Source organism: Vespula vulgaris, chromosome 17 (assembly GCF_905475345.1).
Source record: "Vespula vulgaris chromosome 17, iyVesVulg1.1, whole genome shotgun sequence".
Taxonomy (NCBI): domain Eukaryota; kingdom Metazoa; phylum Arthropoda; class Insecta; order Hymenoptera; family Vespidae; genus Vespula; species Vespula vulgaris.
This window is the reverse complement of record NC_066602.1, coordinates 4,337,654-4,356,576: the sequence shown is the minus strand read 5'-3', so window position 1 is coordinate 4,356,576 and position 18,923 is coordinate 4,337,654. Positions and strand designations below refer to the sequence as shown.

The 18,923-nt window shown below is 29.1% G+C and overlaps 3 protein-coding genes and 1 non-coding gene across 7 annotated transcripts; 2 read left to right on the top strand and 2 right to left on the bottom strand.

The window, feature by feature from the left end:
• Window positions 1-224: 224 nt before the first annotated feature.
• Window positions 225-8,379, top strand: LOC127070055 (probable histone-lysine N-methyltransferase CG1716). Of its 4 annotated transcripts, XM_051007904.1 has the most exons (15): window positions 225-780; window positions 1,437-3,242; window positions 3,347-4,006; window positions 4,080-4,199; window positions 4,288-4,416; window positions 4,526-4,727; window positions 4,795-4,892; window positions 4,964-5,129; window positions 5,204-5,861; window positions 5,952-6,009; window positions 6,241-6,602; window positions 6,711-7,501; window positions 7,591-7,926; window positions 8,012-8,179; window positions 8,272-8,379. In XM_051007904.1, the coding sequence occupies exons 2-14, from the start codon at window positions 1,462-1,464 to the stop codon at window positions 8,165-8,167; spliced, it is 5,517 nt and encodes a 1,838-aa protein (XP_050863861.1). In that variant the 5' UTR covers window positions 225-780; window positions 1,437-1,461; the 3' UTR covers window positions 8,168-8,179; window positions 8,272-8,379. The 4 variants fall into 4 exon arrangements, with proteins under 4 accessions (XP_050863861.1, XP_050863859.1, XP_050863860.1 ...); XM_051007902.1 differs by having other exon boundaries at window positions 8,012-8,379; XM_051007903.1 differs by lacking the exon at window positions 225-780 and adding an exon at window positions 1,093-1,299 and having other exon boundaries at window positions 8,012-8,379.
• Window positions 8,380-9,379: 1,000 nt separating this feature from the next.
• On the bottom strand, window positions 9,380-9,451 carry Trnaw-cca (transfer RNA tryptophan (anticodon CCA)). Its single transcript has one exon. It is a non-coding gene; the product is annotated as a tRNA-Trp (tRNA).
• Window positions 9,452-10,321: 870 nt separating this feature from the next.
• LOC127070056 (putative inorganic phosphate cotransporter) lies at window positions 10,322-15,052 on the top strand. Its single transcript, XM_051007906.1, has 7 exons — window positions 10,322-10,529; window positions 12,698-12,831; window positions 12,949-13,249; window positions 13,341-13,579; window positions 13,652-13,801; window positions 14,257-14,634; window positions 14,721-15,052. The coding sequence occupies exons 1-7, from the start codon at window positions 10,460-10,462 to the stop codon at window positions 14,928-14,930; spliced, it is 1,482 nt and encodes a 493-aa protein (XP_050863863.1). The 5' UTR covers window positions 10,322-10,459; the 3' UTR covers window positions 14,931-15,052.
• Window positions 14,783-16,057, bottom strand: LOC127070059 (uncharacterized). The gene is made up of 5 exons (XM_051007913.1): window positions 15,904-16,057; window positions 15,703-15,832; window positions 15,333-15,629; window positions 15,076-15,253; window positions 14,783-14,892 (listed from the first exon to the last, which is right to left on the bottom strand). The coding sequence occupies exons 1-4, from the start codon at window positions 16,017-16,019 to the stop codon at window positions 15,098-15,100; spliced, it is 699 nt and encodes a 232-aa protein (XP_050863870.1). The 5' UTR covers window positions 16,020-16,057; the 3' UTR covers window positions 14,783-14,892; window positions 15,076-15,097.
• Between the last annotated feature and the right edge of the window lie 2,866 nt (window positions 16,058-18,923).

Below are 18,923 nucleotides of genomic sequence, written 5' to 3'. Positions count from 1 at the left end.
AGAAAATACAAAGAATTATTTGAATTTCCATCGAAATTAAAATAATTGTTTTAAAGATTAATCAAATGGTTACACGTATGAATGTAAACCAATCATATACTTTTTAGAAAAAATTAGTTTCAGTACTGGAAACAGAGGACGCTGAAAATGCGTCGATGTAAGGCGTCGCCATAGGATAAGGCTTAGTATAGTCTGAAACATGAGAGAATAAAGAGTTTCTAAAGAACCTATAAACTCTTTCCCTCTCCTTGTCTTTGGAAAATGATCGCATCTGTATGTTTTCTTTTTTATATTGGCAGCATTGGAAGAAACAAACGATGCTTGTGGCAACAACGTATACACTTATTCAAGTATCACGCGTTCCTTGCAATTTTGAGGATGACCTTATTAATATTTTTCCATATAAATTAAAATCTATGGTTAGATTCGTGAATTATTATTCGATGTTATTCATAGTGCTTTTATCTAAGTTTTATTTGCATGTGCAACACGGTTAACTTCAAGTGAAAACTCAACAACTGCAGCAATTTACGGGGTGTGAATTTGTGCATCATTGAATTGACATTAAACTGTTTTAAAGAAAAACATTCGAATGAAATATTTTAATTGCTAGAATATAATATTTGCAAGATTCTTTTTTAAATGCTTATTTATCCGTTCGCTTTAGTCAAAAATATGGACGAATTATGAAGCAGACGAAGTGATAGATTTCTCTAAGTGATGTTCTCAAAATGACAACTGTTGGTAATAAATCGGGAGATATAATTTTTTAATTGTCCAGTGAGTATAACACTTTCTAGTTAATCTTCGTTAGGGATATATAACGAACAAAATAATATGAATATTTTTATTAGGAAAATGGACATATTAATTTGCTTTATTTCAAATGTTCAATTAGAAAATTATTGTTAATACACGTCACCAGTTATCGGGTTTCTTTGGTTATACCTAAAATAAGCGTATTCTATGGAAAAGTATTTCTCTGAGACGTAAAATTTACTTTATAATTATGATAATATTTATAAAATTTAACAATTTTCAAATATTCATTTATAATAGACAAAATTTGAATAACTCATAATTTATTATATTATTTAAATTATTATATATGTTCGTATTTAATATCGTATTCCATATGGTAATTGCAAGCTTGCATTTAGATTTACATTTAGGTTATCCATTAAGTGTTAGATCTTGCATGAAAGATATAGGAAGTTGAACGTCGACAATAATAAAGGCATCGAGTAATTTCACATTTGTTAGCATATATACCATAATTTACTACTACAAATGTTATATGTAAGAATAAAGTATCAATTATTTTTGGTTCTTAAGAAAATATTCCACGATATAATTTTCTACGGAACAAATTACTCTTAGAAACTCGTTTACTAAGAGTTTGAACTTTTCTCTTCAAGCTATTATTTTTATTACAGATAAATAAACATTTATGGGATCAATATGGCACGAAAGCGGAAACATGAAGTTAAAACATCTGTAAAATCATCATCTAAGTATACACCTATTAGAAAATCTAGCAGACAGATAGCTAAAAAGCAATTAGAAGAGAAAAAGATAAATGGAAAGATCTTGAAGACATCCACTTCAAATGCTGGGGAGGAATCAAGAAGCGTAGAAGAAATTGAGAATCAAATGGATTCAAAGAAGAATCAAAATGTACATAGAAAATATAATAGCCATAAAAACTTGTCCAATAGTGATGATATATTAACCGATAATGTATGTAGTATATACAAAAGAGATGACGAAGAAAGTGATAGTCAAGATGGGTTAGATAATTTGTTAGATCAATCGGAGAAACTTAGTCCAGAGGATGTACGTCAAATGGTTGTTGGTAATGCAATTGAGAATAATGAAACTAAACTTGAATCTACATCAAATGAAATAGAAGTATGGCCAGAAGAGGTAATAGAAGAAATAATTTGTGAGGAAATGGAAGTAGAAAGTGATGCTACAGTAACTAGTTATAATGCTTTAGAACAAGATAGTAGCATGGTGGTTGAACAAGTGCTGTTGATGAATAAGGCTAACTTAGAGGGAGATAATTTTGTAGAATACACCGTTATCAAAAATGAAGATGGTACTCAGTCGATGGTAGTAGAGTCCAAAGTAGAAGATACAGCTAATAATGAGTATCAAATTATTCAGAATGGTATGAATAATTTACGTATGACTGTGGATGAAAAATCCACACCAAATGTTGTATCTTATAAAATGTCAGATTCAAAACATGAACATAATAAAGTAGCATATGATATAGATAATAATTCTACTAACAAAAAAGGAATTTCATTAGATTGTGCAAATAGTACTTATAAAAATAACAAAATGGCTGAGAATATTAAAACGGGATCATTTAAACATCAGTGCGTAAGAAAAGATCAAGTTCATGCTAAGAAAGAAAAATCTACTTTTTTGAGCAATGATGCCAGAAAAGGAAGCAATAATTATGTCTCTAACCTATCTAAGCGAGAATATAAAAATCAACATTTAAGAGAACATCAGAGAGAGATCGTAAAAGAAGGTAATCGTTTTAAATCAGAAAAGTCGAATACTGTACAACGCAATCAGTGTTCTAAAGAAATAGAGAAATTAGTTAATGATTTATGCAGTGTAGAAAGTGTTAATTCGCCTGTAGAAACATGTATAAATGTACAAAAAGTATCATTGGTTAATGAAGATGACGAAAGCAGTTCATCAATATTAGATAAAATGGAACAATTACATCGTTCAGCTAATTGTGAGTCTAATACGGATACAGTATATGTTTATCAGAAGTCAGTGGAATGTGTTTTGAAAAATCAACAACGAAGTGTCTTAAAATCAGACAATTTTACAGAAAGTGTAGCATGTGCGAGTGAACTACCATTAAATTGTAGAAATTTACAGAAAAAGAAAACTCATCAAAAGCCTTCTGATCATTTGCAAAATATTGAAGATTTATGTGCAGACAGTGAAGCAGATAGCAAAATAGATAGCGAAGACATGAAATTAACTAGTAGTGGTGACAGCAGTAATGACACATTGTTATCAGTAAATAATTATAAAATACCAGATATTGATACAAAAGGTGCTCCAAATAGTATCAATGATCTTGATAAAAAAGTTGAATTTCGAAGCCGTAGTGGTAGCACGGACACTACAGGTTCTGAGAGTGGATCAAATAGTTCTGGCGTGAGAAGAAGCAATAGAATTCGCACTATAGGTTTAATGAAACAAAGGTAAACATGTTATTCTTTCAATCTTTGCTTATTAAAATTCTTCTGATTTTTGAGTTTATCTATTAATTCAACGTATAAATGTATAATTATTTATTTATTATTAGATCTCGAGGGCGTGGCTTGGTAACTAAATCAAGTACAGACATTTTGAAAGCTAATTCAACACAGGAGAAAGATAAAATAACTGCCCATATGACTACTACTTCTTTAGAATCAAAAATTAATATAGATGGGCAATCTGAAATACAGTGTGACAAGGAAAATAATGCTAACAAAATGCAAACTACGCATGATTCTCTTGCTCCTCTTGTAGCAACTTTTAATACTTCTGGTTACAATTCAGATTCATTGAAACCAGTTAAAGTAAAGTCTAGATGGCGAAGATCTAGTGAACTTGAAATGGGAGGATCTAGTTCATCTATCTCGGGAACAGGATTTGAATTTTCAAATACTGTTACACCTGAATTAATAACACACGTGACAACTAAATCTAATAGCGCTCCTCCAGGAGAATCTGGCTCTTTGGAACGTGGATCTATAGCTGTATGTGCATCCATGAATGTACATTCTTATCCAGAAATTAAACAGGATAAAGACGAAAATGTAGAAAATAATTCTTCTATTAATTCGTTGACAACACAGGTTCCTAAAATTGTAGGAATAAAGACAAGTCCGATAGTAATTGCCGACACTAAGGATAAAGAAATGGAAGAAAGATTAAGTCAATTTGAATATTTACGTGAAAATTTATATCTTACTGAAAGGTGGGTTCTTTAATTACTTTCATATGTTTTTATAGAAGAAAGATATCATTTATATTATTCATTTTTATATTAGATATACCAACAAGGAAACCAAAAGAATGGTATGCGACTGTTTTCTCACAGAAGAGGAAATAGAGAGAGGTGAACTTGGTTGTGGTGAAGATTGTCTCAATAGACTCCTTATGATAGAATGGTATGTAAATAAGTATTTATAAATTTAAATCTAATTAAATATTATAAAGATCAGAAAAATAATTGTTAAATTTTGATGTATATTACAGTGGATCTAGATGTGTAGTCGGTGATAGATGCACTAACAAAAGATTTCAAAATTGTGAATATGCAAAGTGTGAAGTTTTCCGAACAGAAAAAAAAGGATTTGGATTACGTGCAGTGACTGATTTAGATGTGTTAGTGTTTATCGATATAATTAAAAATTTTATCTTTTGCTGATATAACTTGCAAACTTTGTATTGTTATAATTTTACTTTCTCTCTGTTTTTCTTTTTTTTTATTTAGAGGAGAATTTATAATGGAATACGTAGGAGAAGTAGTGGACCCGAAAGATTTTCGTCGTAGAGCTAAAGAATATTCCAAAGATAAGAACAGACATTATTATTTCATGGCTTTAAAATCTGATCAAATAATAGATGCTACTATGAAAGGAAATGTTTCACGCTTCATAAATCATAGTTGCGATCCAAATGCCGAAACACAAAAGGTAAATTTTATATTCCTCAAGGAAATCCTTTAAGAATATTTTTTTATCGATTACCAATATATTGCAGTGGACGGTAAATGGTGAGTTAAGAATAGGATTTTTTATAAAGAAGTTCATATCTGCTGGAGAAGAAATTACGTTTAATTACCATTTTCAACGATATGGGTACGTAATTAATAGATATACAATTATTAACAATGGGACCATATTTAATAAGCAATATTATGAAATATCAGAAAGGAAGCACAAAAGTGTTTCTGCGAAGCTCCTAATTGTTGTGGTTGGATCGGTGATACACCTGAAGAAGAAAAAGAAAAGATCGAGAAAAAGGAGAAACGTGAGAAAGATGCTAGAAAGAAGAAGGAAGAGAAGAAATCAATGGATTATATGGAGGATGAAGACGTATGTTATTATTTTTATTATTAACCTAATGTGAAACGTACAAACCATTCATCATTCTTTTACTTTCTTTACAGTTGGAAGAAGAAATAGACAAATTATGTTTGGGTGGTTTGAAAAATCGTGCTCATACTTTAACTTTGAGTCGCTTGATGGTTCGAAGTAGAGAATTGAAACATAGAACATGCTTGTTGCGTTTAATACAAAGCGGAGAGCAACCATGTAGAAGATTATTCTTAGATTATCACGGTCTTCGTTTAATATGGAGCTACGTTATGGATATTGCTAAAGACGAGTCCGAAGAAGCGCAACAATTTCGCCTGGAAATTCTAAAAACTTTAAATACACTGCCAATACCTAACAAAACAATGTTAATGGATAGTAAAATTTATGGTGTAGTAGAAAAATGGGCAAATCGATTATACTTATCACCGAATGGAGAGTCACCGGAAGATGATCAAGTCAAAGTAAAGAGATCATCCGAGGAAGGTAACAGTTGTTATAACGATGGTGGTACGAAGAAAATTTTGGACAATTCGAGCAACATTCCATGCTTAATCGAAGCTAGAGTCGAACATTCAGGAATGAATGAAATCAAATCTGAAAATACAGATCAATCTCTCATTCCCGAATTAGCATCAACGTTATTAGCTGAATGGTCTAATCTAAAAGAGGTCTTCAGAATACCCAAAAAGGAAAGAATTGAACAGATGAAGGAACACGAAAGAGAAGCAGGTCATTTTTTTTCTTTTTTTGTACAAGTATAACCCGAGAAATGTTGTATCATATATTTTCTTTATTATTTAATTTATTTTCTACTTTTAGATCGTGGGTATAGAGAAGAGCTCGAAAAAGATGAAAAAGCTGGAACATCTTATGAAAGGTAAATGTATCGAAAGGCCCGATATTTAAAAAAAAAGCTATACGAATTGGAAGCTATCCTTCTTATGCTTCATCTAGTATGAAACTTGTGAGAATATGTAGATAAGAAAAAATGATATATATCTAATAAATATAATGGAGTAAATATTTTCTTTGCTACTATATCATATAAGTGTTGAATTAATCAAAACTAAATAATCATATTATTTTCAATAACAAATAATTGCTTCAGACATAGGTCCGATAGGTATGGGAGAGCTGAGTTAGATAAACGTACGGATAGAAGACGAGGAAGAGAATCTCCAGAATTTGAACATAATAGAACAAAAGATAAGAAAGGAGAAGAAAGAAGTAGTTTAGTTCCTATACCAAGGATGACAAAATACGAACGTAGACAATTGTTTGCTCTAAAAGTAGCTAAAGAAGAGGAGGAGAGACAACGTCGTCAACAGCAGGATTCTTGGCAAGAACACGAAGCAAGATGTTTAGCTTTGGGTATAGATCCACATTCTACTGCTATGTTAGATCCTCAAACGGGTTATCCGGTATTTTATAATCCGACGCTTGGTCAATGGCAGCATTACTCTGCCCAAGGTAATTTCTAAGAAAGTAGACGCAATGCAAAACATTACTTTGTACTCGTCGTATGGCTCCTTTCTCTTTCCATTTTTCTTTTGACTAACTATTCATGTTCTTATTCAGAAGGAGGAGATATCGCACAGCAATGTACTTCTACATGCGTAGGAGGAAATCAATCTCTATCTACTTCAAGTGCTATAGTATCGCAAAATCCTCATGCGTTACAATCAACGATAAGTTCTGAAATATCCACTGGTATAACTGGTACAACTGCCGTTCCCTCCAGTGTACCACCCGTAGTGTATTCCTTAAATCAAGCACCTGCTTTCAATCAGACGACAACTTCATATTCTTTAATTTCACACCATCAACAGTATCCAGAAGGTCACTTGTCGATCGCAAGCAATTTGGTATCTGTCCATGGTGTTTCACAACCTATCTCCATTCAGTCACAATCTCTTTACGTTGACAAAACGACAAACTCTCAACAATTTCCTGTCAATGCTTCTACCGATACTACTTCCAATCAACAATCACAGTCAGAAGTACCGCCCATAGATTTGCCACCTAAATGGAAGAGTGCGATAGATGCTAGAGGCAGAAGGTACTACTATCATATAAAAGAAAGAATATCGCAATGGTTACCACCACCACCAGACCACATAGGTGTCCAACCAGATTCATCGTCTACTTCAGAATCCAGTGACGATTCAACATCCTCTAACGAAGATGAAGAAGATCTTGATGATGAAAATATTGATAAGAAAGAAGAAGATGTATATTTAGACGCTGGTACTACAGAAAAACGGAATTCTGCAAAGAAGGTTAATCTGTATAATACTCCTGCTGGTTCTACTCTATTTCCTGAAACCAAAAAGCGAAGAGATGGTTTGGTACAAGAAAGGATCATTAGCGTAAATATTTTTTTCTTCTTTCTTTCGCTTCCTTTAAAGAAATTTCTCAAGGAGAATAATATTTCTCAAACGCTATATTTCAATTGCAGCCAAGAAGAGAGGAAGATCGTATTGGTCATAAAACGTATAAGGAATTAAAAGAAAAATTACGAAGGCAGAAGGAAAGAGCAAGACTTAAAATGCACGTTGATAAACTCAGAAAACATAGACGTAGTAATAAATCGAAAGTTCATTCGAAGCATTGGCTGAACAAGCCAGAAGCAACGACATCCGATTTTAGTAGCATGTCGGAAAGAAAGATTAAGGATACCTTCAGAATAAATATGGCCAATGTAATGGTACATTTCTTAAATCCGTACAGAAAAAATGATTGTAAGCAAGGTCGAATAACTAATACGGAAGACTTTAAGCATCTTGCGAGAAAGGTAAAAATATCTTGGAGAATGTTGCATTTTCCTTCATTTCTTTATTAATTTTTTAATTAACTTCTTTATTAATTTCTCCTTTCAGTTAACGCATTTCGTACTTGCGAAAGAGCTGAAACATTGTAAAAGTGTGGACGAATTACAATGTAATGAAAATGTTAAACACAAAGCTAAAGATTTTGTGCGCAAATACATGAGTAAATTTGGCGCAGTATATCAGAAAGGCACAGATGAAGATTAATTGTTTGTATATGTACGAAATGAAATTGTTATTTATTATATGCCAACTCTATCCTGAACGTTATCAGTTCCTTATATATATAAAAATAATTTTCCTCTTTGTAGATATATCCGGAACTATATTACTACCGTAAAATAGCAAAAAATTGTATATGTGTGAAAAACTTTTCTATAAGTTAGTAGCTAATAAAATAGCAAATTATTAATTTCTCATATTAATATGTATAAATTTTACACACTTTCTCTCTTCTATGTCGTTTAAGATGCATGGATATTTTATTTTCAAGATAACATATTGTACGGTATGTTACTACATTTATATTTCATTCTTTGTGAAATTGAAATTTGGATCTGCTACTGCATTACTTCTTAGAAGAATAGAGGGATCTGTTATTTTTTATAATTGATGGGAGTTATATCACTCCGTAAGAACTGATCGCTTAGAATAATGTCTATATACATATATGTATATGTATATGTATATATGTATATATATGTGTATATACGTATATATATAGCATATGCATATGTGTGCATATATAGAATATGCTACATATGCATCATATAGCAAAAATTGCAACGATTTTACAACAGTTCTTTTTTTTCAACGATCGTTAATAATTATTTATTCTAAAAAAACAAAATCAAAAGACATATATTCAGTGTTCCTTATTATATGCCTTCGTCTCATAGATCTGCGTCTGTTGGTACAAAAATCAAGTCTGTGATGCACACGGTATGCAAATGCAATAATAAAAAAACATAAATGCAGAGTATTTTAAATAAAGGTAATATTCTATGCGTAAATAATTGAAATATTATATTTCTTTAATGCTTTGATTTCTATAGGCTTTTATTATCGTAGTCAATCGTATGAGTTATCATAAATGCTTTGTAATATGTAATGGGTATATCATTTTTAAGATAGATAGATCTAGCATATGTAAGAGAAGAAGCATTTTTTAATTTTCTTCTCAATTTAAAGATTTTGGAACGAATCAAAAAAAAAAGAAGACAGATGTATATACATAGATATACATACAAACTTGTTATTTTTTATACTTTTTATATATATATATATATATATATATATATATATATATATTTATTATTTTACACGAGATATAAGAACGAAATAATACTAATAAGGGTATAGATATTTCATAGTGGCCTTTTTTCATAATAATTTATGAAAAGAAAAAAAACTGCCTTTTGACCCCGACGTGATTTGAACACGCAACCTTCTGATCTGGAGTCAGACGCGCTACCGTTGCGCCACGGAGTCACATGTTCATAGGTTTACAATAATATAAATAAGTTGATAAAATCAAAATTAAAATTACAAATTTTTTTAATTTATTTTTTTTTATTAACGTTGTTATAATTACTATTGCTCCTAAAAAATAAAGCAGAAAATATATTATATATAATTTTTGTTTTTAGCAATCGATATTTATTGATATAAAAATTATTAATTACGCATTTATTAATCTATCGCATTTGCAAGCATATCAGGTATATCGCAATTATATCTGATTTGAAAATAAAAGAAAATAAGAAAAAAAGAAAAAAGAATACATCTGTTGAGATATTTATTATCTTTATAGGACAGAAAAAATATTCATTGTTGATAATCAACGATAAAATAATTACATAGAACGATTTCTTAACAGTGTAAATAAAATCTTGTATAAAAATTCTGTTCACAGAATTTTTATATAAAAATATATGTGTATATATATAATATATAATGGATAGTATATCTTTAAATATGTTTAGTATAACAAAATTAATTCAGTATATATATAGATTCATTTTAATCATTTGTATAATGTAATCATATAGTAGCTATATATTATAGTGTTATAGAGTGTATATTAGTATTTTACATATATTAGTATAAAAGTATAAAATAATAATATATATTATTATTAATATTTGATAAAATAGTTTAACATGTTATATTTAATGATCTTTGTTAGAAATGATTTAAACATAAAAACATTCAAAGAATTTTAAATATTATAACAAATAACAATTCTCTTGTTATTTTAATTCAATTTCAATGTTAATTGTTATTAAATCATTATTCAATTTTTAATATTTGTTTTCTCTTTTAGCTAGAGCAAAATAGAACAGTAATATTATGAATTGGAAAAGTAAAGGAGTGGGAGAGTTTTCGACGGTCGAGTATAAAGAGACAGTACTCGGATCGACAGATTGTAGTCATTTATTGTTCTGTTAACTTGGAACATACTACCAGAGACGAGTGTCAGACAAAATCAACGTGAACATGGGGTCCGTACGTAATAAAAGGGTCTCGGTTTCCGAAATGATGAGAATACCTCCCATCAAACCTAAAGGTACTATATTAAATATAAAAAGTAAATGTAAAACTATATTAATAATTAATTTTTTATTTACAAAAGTCAATCAGTGATCTTGAAATATAAAAATATACCTATATATACAATTATAACATATATATATATATAATATTGTAATAAAATAATAATAATGTAATAATAGTGAAGTAATAATTAATAATAGTAAAATAATAATTTTTTGTGATATATTATAATATATTGTTATAATAATAACTTCTACAAGATGAACTGTGTTCTGCGATATATATATATATATATAAATTTATTATATTATAATATATATATATGTATTTATTTATTTATTATATTATATAGATGTTAAAATTTTAGGGATTCTAGATCCTAGATCTAGATCAATTTTTGAAAAAATGTTTTGCTTAATATTATGTACGCAAAAATATATATATATATATATATATAACACATAATATGCATGAAGCATAATATTTAATAGATTTATTGATTGACAGATTTCCACTATCAGTATGACCTCAAAGTGTTTGTATAATCGCGTTTAAGATGTAACAAGATTAAGCTTTTGATAAGATGTTATTTATCAAATCTGTTTAATAAGATTAAATCGGTCCAATCGAAAGATGATCGTTCGTTTGATCTATGAAATTGTGCAATTCATGTATAATCAATGAAATTCGTATCACATATCATTATTATCATATTTAATTGTCAATTGTCAATGTTTACATTACTCTCAAGTCTATATATATGTTGTTTTATGTTAGTTACGTCAAGTATATAAATCTTTTAAGTCTCAAGAATTTGATTTTTTATATGCAATAAGATACATTTCTATTATTTATCATAATACGTTTATGTATATTGTTAATATATCATTAATCAGATGAACAAGAATTTTTTTTTCTTTAATTAAAATAAACGGTTACTCATGTCACAATGCAATGAATTATTAATCTCGAATTCTAATTTATTAGTTAAAAAACGAATCAATTTTATTAATTATATAAAAATTTGATCTATGCGAGTAATATATAACAAATATATATATCAGAAGTACATAAGAGTAAAATTACCAATACTAATCGAGGTTTTCTCTTTATTTCATCTATTTTATTTATTTATTTGTTTATTTAAAGATAAATACATATTTAAATTTTACAAATTGCAATCTCTGCCACGAGTAGGATATAGTAATATATACGCGGACATAATGAAAACAAAGTACAAAAATGTATTAACTAACTTAACTACAATTAAAACTAACTTATAAATTATAATTTATTATATACTTCATATATTCTTAATCATATCAAAATTATACTCAATCGTTTTGATGTTAGATATTATTTTCTTTTTTGTTATTGAAATATTGTATAACTGATCAGTTAATTAAAATGATGTTATTCGTCATATAAATTATTATTATTATTAATTGTGATTTCAGAATAGAAATGTAAATGTAAATAGTAACGTTAAAGAAATGTATATACGTAATTATTTCTCCAAGTATTAAAAATAGTTTCTTCAAAATTATCGCAAAGTCAATTATCATTACGACGTGTCTTTCTCTTGACACGATATAACATTTCTTTGAAATATCTTTTTGTTTTTATTTCTCAAGGAAATAACCACTTGTATATACTTAAATCGGACATACTCTACATTTCTAAAAAGAGCACGTAGAATCGATTACGAGTAATCCGCATTCTTTATATTTTTCGACAGCACAATTCGAAGAATGATTAATCATTATCGAGAATCTTTAAAAGCTATATTCGCAAAATTATATATTTCACTCTTTTTTATTAAAAAATATGTTTTGCAAAATATTATATAAAACTTATTTAAAAAATTCGATACCCTAATAAATAATAAATATTTTTCAGATACTCTATATACATAGAATAATATCTCATTAATTATATAATGAATTTTCTTAAACGACTTTCTCTTTTATTTTTTTGATGACGTTAGAAACATTATTTATGAAATAAATTCATCATTATTATCATCATGTGCTATCGATGAGATCATAACAATGTTGTCTAACATCTTATTAGTGTAGGTATGCAAGTATTAGAAAATCCATTTCTTCTATCAAAGATTAAGATCGTACTATGATTCGATAGAGTATAAAGTATGACGTTCGAATATTTGTCTGATTACAGCCCTCTTCGGATGTAGGCACATACAGGTACTATTCATGACCTTCGGTTTCTTGTGCTGTTATGCTGTCAGGGTTACCATGTCCGTGACCTTGGAGGCGATGACCAATTCTACCAAAGCTAATCCACAATTCGAAGTACGTAATTTTCTCTCTCTCTCTCTCTCTCTCTCTCTCTCTCTCTCTCTCTCGTGAGTTTATGTTCAAATTCTCTGTGATCAGAATCAATATATTTGTCGTTTTTTCAATGGTTAGGAGTTTCATTGGAATCAGAGTACCAAGGACACCATATTGAGTTCATTTTTTTGGGGATATGTATGTACTCAAATACTCGGTAATGTCATTGCTCAACGTTGGGGAGCTCAGAAAGTTTTGTTTGGTGCTCTTGCTACCAACGGATTACTAACACTTTTAGTTCATCCTGCAGCCCATTATGGTGGTTGGGAATTTGTTTGTGTTAGCAGAATTCTTGCAGGTTTTGCCCAAGGTACAATCATGCCGACCTTACATACGCTCTTATCTAAATGGTCGCCGAGCGAAGAAAGAGGTAGATTAGGTCAGTCTTGATGTTAAGTTATTTCATTTTTTTCCCTACTTCTTTATTATAATCGAATAATATAGGACTATCGTTAATAATTATATTTTAGCTGCATTTGTTTATTCCGGTGGTTGGATTGGAAATGTCATCTCTCTTCTAAGTTCTGGATACCTTTCTGCATCCGCTCTTGGCTGGCCAAGTTGCTTTTACTTTTGGGGTATTATGAGCTTAATAGCTGCTATTTGCATTATGATTTTTATCAAAGAATCACCTGCTGATCACCCAAATATTCCGTTGGATGAAAAGGAATTCATCGAAGTTAGTCTGGGTGTTACCGATACCGATGAGGTAACGATCAATCGTTCATAATTTTGTTTTGTTAAGAAACGTTATACATGATTATTTATTTTTTATTTACAGAAACTATCTACTCCTTGGATCGCTATATTAACGTCTGTACCTGTTTGGGCTCTTCTTATTACACAATCGGTTCAAAACTGGGGATTTTGGATGCTGTTAACTAAAATGCCTTCTTATATGAATTCTGCTCTTGGTTATGATATACAACAGGTAAATTCTAATATTAATACTAAATGACAAATCAATTTCTTAATTGCATGAAATGAATTAAAAATTAAATTCCAAATTCAATTTGTCCAAATAAATGTTTAACCGAGCAGGGTATGACCATGATAATCTATTTATACGCAATCATATGAGAAGAATATTAATTAGAATCATTGTGATATCTTAACCACTTGAAAAAACGCAAATAACGAATTTAATTAATATGCGTGACAGTATTCGATTATAACTCAATGCCGATATATACCAGTAGTACCTTATAGGTGCTACGTTAACCGAATGTAACTATCACCATTAACGAATTCTTAGACTTGCGGTTACTGTCGGTCAAGATCAATTACGATACAGCTAACGAATACCAATTGGTTTGCTTGTAGAATCATTCATCGACTGTAATGTGATACCAAAAGGATAAGGAACATTTGTTTGGTTCTTTTCAGAATGGGACAATGTCAGCATTACCATATTTGACAGCATGGATTCTTAGCTTTCCATTCAGTTATTTTTCCGATCTTTGTATCAGAAAGAATATTATTACCTTAGAGATTTCCAGAAAAATATGTAATACTATAGGACAATGGATTCCAGCTATCGCACTTATTTGTTTAGGTTACGTTAACAAGGAACAACCTGAAGTGGCCGTTGCAATTTTAATTATTGCAGTTGGTTCAAATATTGCTGCATATTGCGGCCATAATGTTAATCATATGGATCTCAGTCCTAATTTTGCAGGTGCCTTAATGGGCTTTACCAATACCGCTGCAAATATTTGTGCTATCTTAGCTCCTTTAATATCCAGCGTGATTGTTCCAAATCCGGTTAGTAATATATATTTATCTTTATCACTTATTCTATATTATTTATTCTATTTTATTTATAATATTCTTTTTCGTTCGATTCACAGTCAAATATTCTTGAATGGAGAAATATATTTTTCCTCTCGGCTGGTCTTTACATAATAGGAAATCTTATTTTTATTTTATTTGGTAAAGGTAAAGTACAAAAGTGGAATGATCCAATAAAAAAGCAAAAACCAGTTTCAATATATCAGATAGGAGTAGTAATGGAAGATAATTCTGAAACACAAAAAACAAATGATCAAAAGAATCCATGACAAACATATTATTTTATACAATAAGATAACTTTATTGTAAAATATTTCTAATGTAAAAAAGTAAGTTGTAAATATATTTAAGACATATTTAATATTTATTAAAGCTTCTTTCTTAAAAGATATATATTCTTTCATAATTTTCCACCTTGCAAAAATATGAAAATAAATTAATTCTTCTTTAAATGTTCTTTAGACATAGTCTTCCATATTGTTCCCATTAAAAAAACAGTTCCTATAATTGTTGTTAATAATGTAATGCAAGTGACGCAAGGCAAAAAGGATGTATTTCCTATAGGTACTGTCCATATGTAATCTATCTCATCCTGTTAACACAGACAAAATAAATTTATAATTCATAAAAGGATTTAAAATTTGTCATTTTCAAATTAATTGATATCTTACAATAACATATGGTATTTCTCTCCATTTTATCATCATATTGGCACACAATGGACATAGATCTATTTTAGAGACTCTATATTCTTTAATTCTTTGCTTGCAACCTATAAGTAAAATAGGTTTTTTCAAAATAATATTTTCATAATCACCATTCTCTTTAGGATATTGATATCGTTGGTGAATTGGTAATGATGCGATACATGTGCCATTATTGATAAGGCTACAAAAAGTAATATTCTGAGAGTTCGCATTCTCCATAAATAATTCTATATTTTTTTCTCCTACAGAACATACGTTAATCTAGAAATTTAATACATAATATATAAATTGCGTAGAAATTTTGATAAAAAATATAAAAAACATAATCAATTACCTTATCGACTCTTCTTAGATCTGCTAACTCATTAATGTTTACGTAAAGAGCCGAAGGAAGTACAAAATGCAATGATATATAACAATTGTTCGTAGTAAAATTATTTAGTTTAATGTGATATGTGAAGTTTCTGTAAAAAGAATCAGATGAAGGAAAAGACTGAAGAAAAATATTTATTTTTTCTATATTCTAATTTCTAACCTATGAAAACCAGAACCATCAACATGCAACTTAATACCAGCACTTATTTCTCCAGACACTGAAACGAATTGAAATAATATAAAAATATAAATAAAAATTCTTAAACGATACCACATAATAGAAAATATTTTCTATTATTAATATTTTATTCCAGAAGTTCCTATATAAAATTACACTCGATAACAAAACACAGCATATTTTCAATTCACATTCAATTTGTAAGATTATAGATGGCATTAAAGAGAAATCAGATTTAAAAATGAAACTGTGCAAGAAAGAACAGTTAACAAATTATATTTTGCTTTTTATTAAATTTATTCTCATAATTTGTAGTCATAATTAGATGATATGCAATGCATTATATATACAAATTATTTACGGAGATTTATTATAAACATGATTATTATCCAAATATTATTCAAAATTTTAAGAATAATATAGCATAAAAATAAATAATAATAATAATCGCATTACTATATAAATAATTTATTATTTATCCTTATTGATTTCTTCCCTTGTGAGTTGGGAATAGAATATACTTACAGTATCCCTTGCTCGTTATAAAAGACAAGTAATAGGGGTTGAATATTGGGCTGACAATCGAACTTCATAAAAATCCACTTGTTACGGAAATTTTAGAAAGAAAAACCGGACTGTTAATAATAAAAATAAACAAATGAAAATAGAAAGCTCGCGAGAAAAAATTACTGTAAAAAAAAATAAAAAGAACAAAATATCGAATAAAATAAAATAAAATAAAATAAAATGTTTATCCATTTACAAATAAGGCGATAAATGACGTCATATAAATGCAGCTGTAAGTAGAGTGCATAATGTGCATACTGCATTTCTAATATAGAAAAAAAAATAGAATGAGATTAAAGAGAAACTGGGATAAATAAGAGAGAGAGAGAGAGAGAGAGAGAGAGAGAGAGAGAGAGAGAACGAAGAAATAAGAATGAAAGAGAGAGAGAGAGAAAGAGAGAGAGAAAACGAACTGGTTGAAGTTTCAACGTAGAGCTTCTATATTGCCGCCAGGAAACGAAAATAGCTGCTGTCAGATCCCCAGAAGGTACAGAAAAGAGGTGTAGGTAAGGCAAAAGCAAGACAAGATAAGGTACAAGATGTGACGAGGTAAAAAAATAAAATATATAGGTATAACAAGGAAGGATAGAGTAACATGGAGTAAGGATAGTTTCTCTTAAAACTTCTGCAATAAAATTATGCCAATCACACAAACGATATCTATGTCTTATGTAATATTTCAACACAAATCGTAGGACGTAGATATTAATATAAACTTATATTTTAGAGATCAATACTCTTTTTCTAGATTACTATTCATATTTACTATATATATACAAATTAATCAATTTTTAGGTTAAATTAGATATAGATTACATTTTCGAATAGTATTAAGATTGATTTTTTTTTTTTTTTGGTTAACGTTAAAGTTTATAATGAGGTTGAATTAGTTATTGGATATTTATTGGAGAAAAAAAATTTTTATTTTTTATAATGAGCTTTATATTACAGGTAGCTGAAAAAGAGGGAAAGAAAGACAAGGGAGGTGGGGAGAGAGGGAGAGAGAGAGAGAGAAAGAGAGAGAAGTTTTACATCCGCGATCCTAGACTTCTTTGTAGGATTTCTAGTCGTGCCAAGTCTGCTTGCCCAGGCATTCTTTGGCTCGGTTAAGAATTCCCATTATTATTGCCGGTGTACAGAGATCTTTGTAAAATGTTGAACAATTTTCAAGTAATTAATATATTGATAAGATAAGATAAGAGTTAAGAATCTTTTCTCTTCTCAGAAAGATACGACTGATTAAATTGTTCTCTAATCAATCAATTAAAGATTAATTTTATAAGAGGTAATTCCAATCTTTAATCGATTCAAGATTTCATATTATTATTATTATTTAGTTGTTTTGTTAATTATTTGAAGTTATTATTAGGTGATCATATTTATTTATCTTTATTATTTAAAAATTATAATGTTTGTTATATGAAATTATTGTAGAAAAATATCTTAGGTTATACTAATTATATTTATTACGCAATTCTTTATTATAAAATCATAATTAGAAAATAATTTATAATCATGTATTGTAAATCTGTATTACTTATATCAGGATGCATATAAAATATCTTTAATTATAATATCGCAATATGATAATAGGTCATATAAATATATTAGCCATACGAGAGAGAGAGAGAGAGAACAAAATAATTGGAATCAATAATTACGTCTCAATACATATTATTTCTAATCTAATACTTAAATATATAAAAGATAAATTGAAGTAATAAATTATTATAAATTATTTATAAATATTATGTGAGAGAAAGAAAGAAATATTGAGAGACAATAAGGGACGTTTCCATATTACGGTATCTCGTTCGTAATCGTTGGAGAGCGCCAAATTCGAATTGAACGGGGATGACTCAAGCCTCAAGGCTCTGTTCAGTTCACCTCGTCGGCTTCGTTCGGCCGACGTTGGCCCGGTTTATCTCCGGCTGATCCAGAAATAATCTTAGATTCGGTCTCTCCTACTCTTACTCCTGTGATCTCCATCGTTCGAAAGCTCCGAAACTCTTTTTCATTTGCTGTGCTTATCTTTCGCCTTGCCATCAGCATCTCTCTCCCTCTCTCTCCCTCTCTCTCTCTCTCTCTCTCTCTCTCTCTCTCTCTCTGTATTAAGTTCCACATGAATATCATATATACAAATAATTTTCTAATATGAACATTTTTTATTAGAAAATTCATACATAAAATTTGTCCAACGAATGTGTTTAATAATGAATTAATTCACTTTCTAATTAGTGTTACATATTACTATAGTTCCTCTATGTTTCTAATCTCTTTTTTATTATCTCCGTTATTTTGAAATCGTGTGTGTGTATTTTTTAATTCAATCATTGTAGTTTCGTTCATTTTCCCCTAATATTTTCTCTTAAATCTTTATGTGTATATGTATGTATTTACAAATCTATCGAGAAGTTTCGCGTGTTTGATCGAGC

Excerpts from the sequence above, each read along its gene's own strand:
- LOC127070055 (XM_051007904.1), top strand. The coding sequence starts at position 1,462 with ATGGCACGAAAGCGGAAACATGAAGTTAAAACATCTGTAAAATCATCA. Across the intron at positions 4,417-4,525 it reads GCAGTGACTGATTTAGATGT|AGGAGAATTTATAATGGAAT; the intron begins GTTAGTGTTTAT and ends TTTTTTATTTAG. Across the intron at positions 7,927-8,011 it reads TTAAGCATCTTGCGAGAAAG|TTAACGCATTTCGTACTTGC; the intron begins GTAAAAATATCT and ends TTCTCCTTTCAG.
- LOC127070056 (XM_051007906.1), top strand. The coding sequence starts at position 10,460 with ATGGGGTCCGTACGTAATAAAAGGGTCTCGGTTTCCGAAATGATGAGA. Across the intron at positions 10,530-12,697 it reads ACCTCCCATCAAACCTAAAG|CCCTCTTCGGATGTAGGCAC; the intron begins GTACTATATTAA and ends GTCTGATTACAG. Across the intron at positions 13,250-13,340 it reads CGAAGAAAGAGGTAGATTAG|CTGCATTTGTTTATTCCGGT; the intron begins GTCAGTCTTGAT and ends ATTATATTTTAG.
- LOC127070059 (XM_051007913.1), bottom strand. The coding sequence starts at position 16,019 with ATGTGGTATCGTTTAAGAATTTTTATTTATATTTTTATATTATTTCAA. Across the intron at positions 15,630-15,702 it reads ATCTAAGAAGAGTCGATAAG|ATTAACGTATGTTCTGTAGG; the intron begins GTAATTGATTAT and ends TTAAATTTCTAG. Across the intron at positions 15,254-15,332 it reads GAGAAATACCATATGTTATT|GATGAGATAGATTACATATG; the intron begins GTAAGATATCAA and ends CTGTGTTAACAG.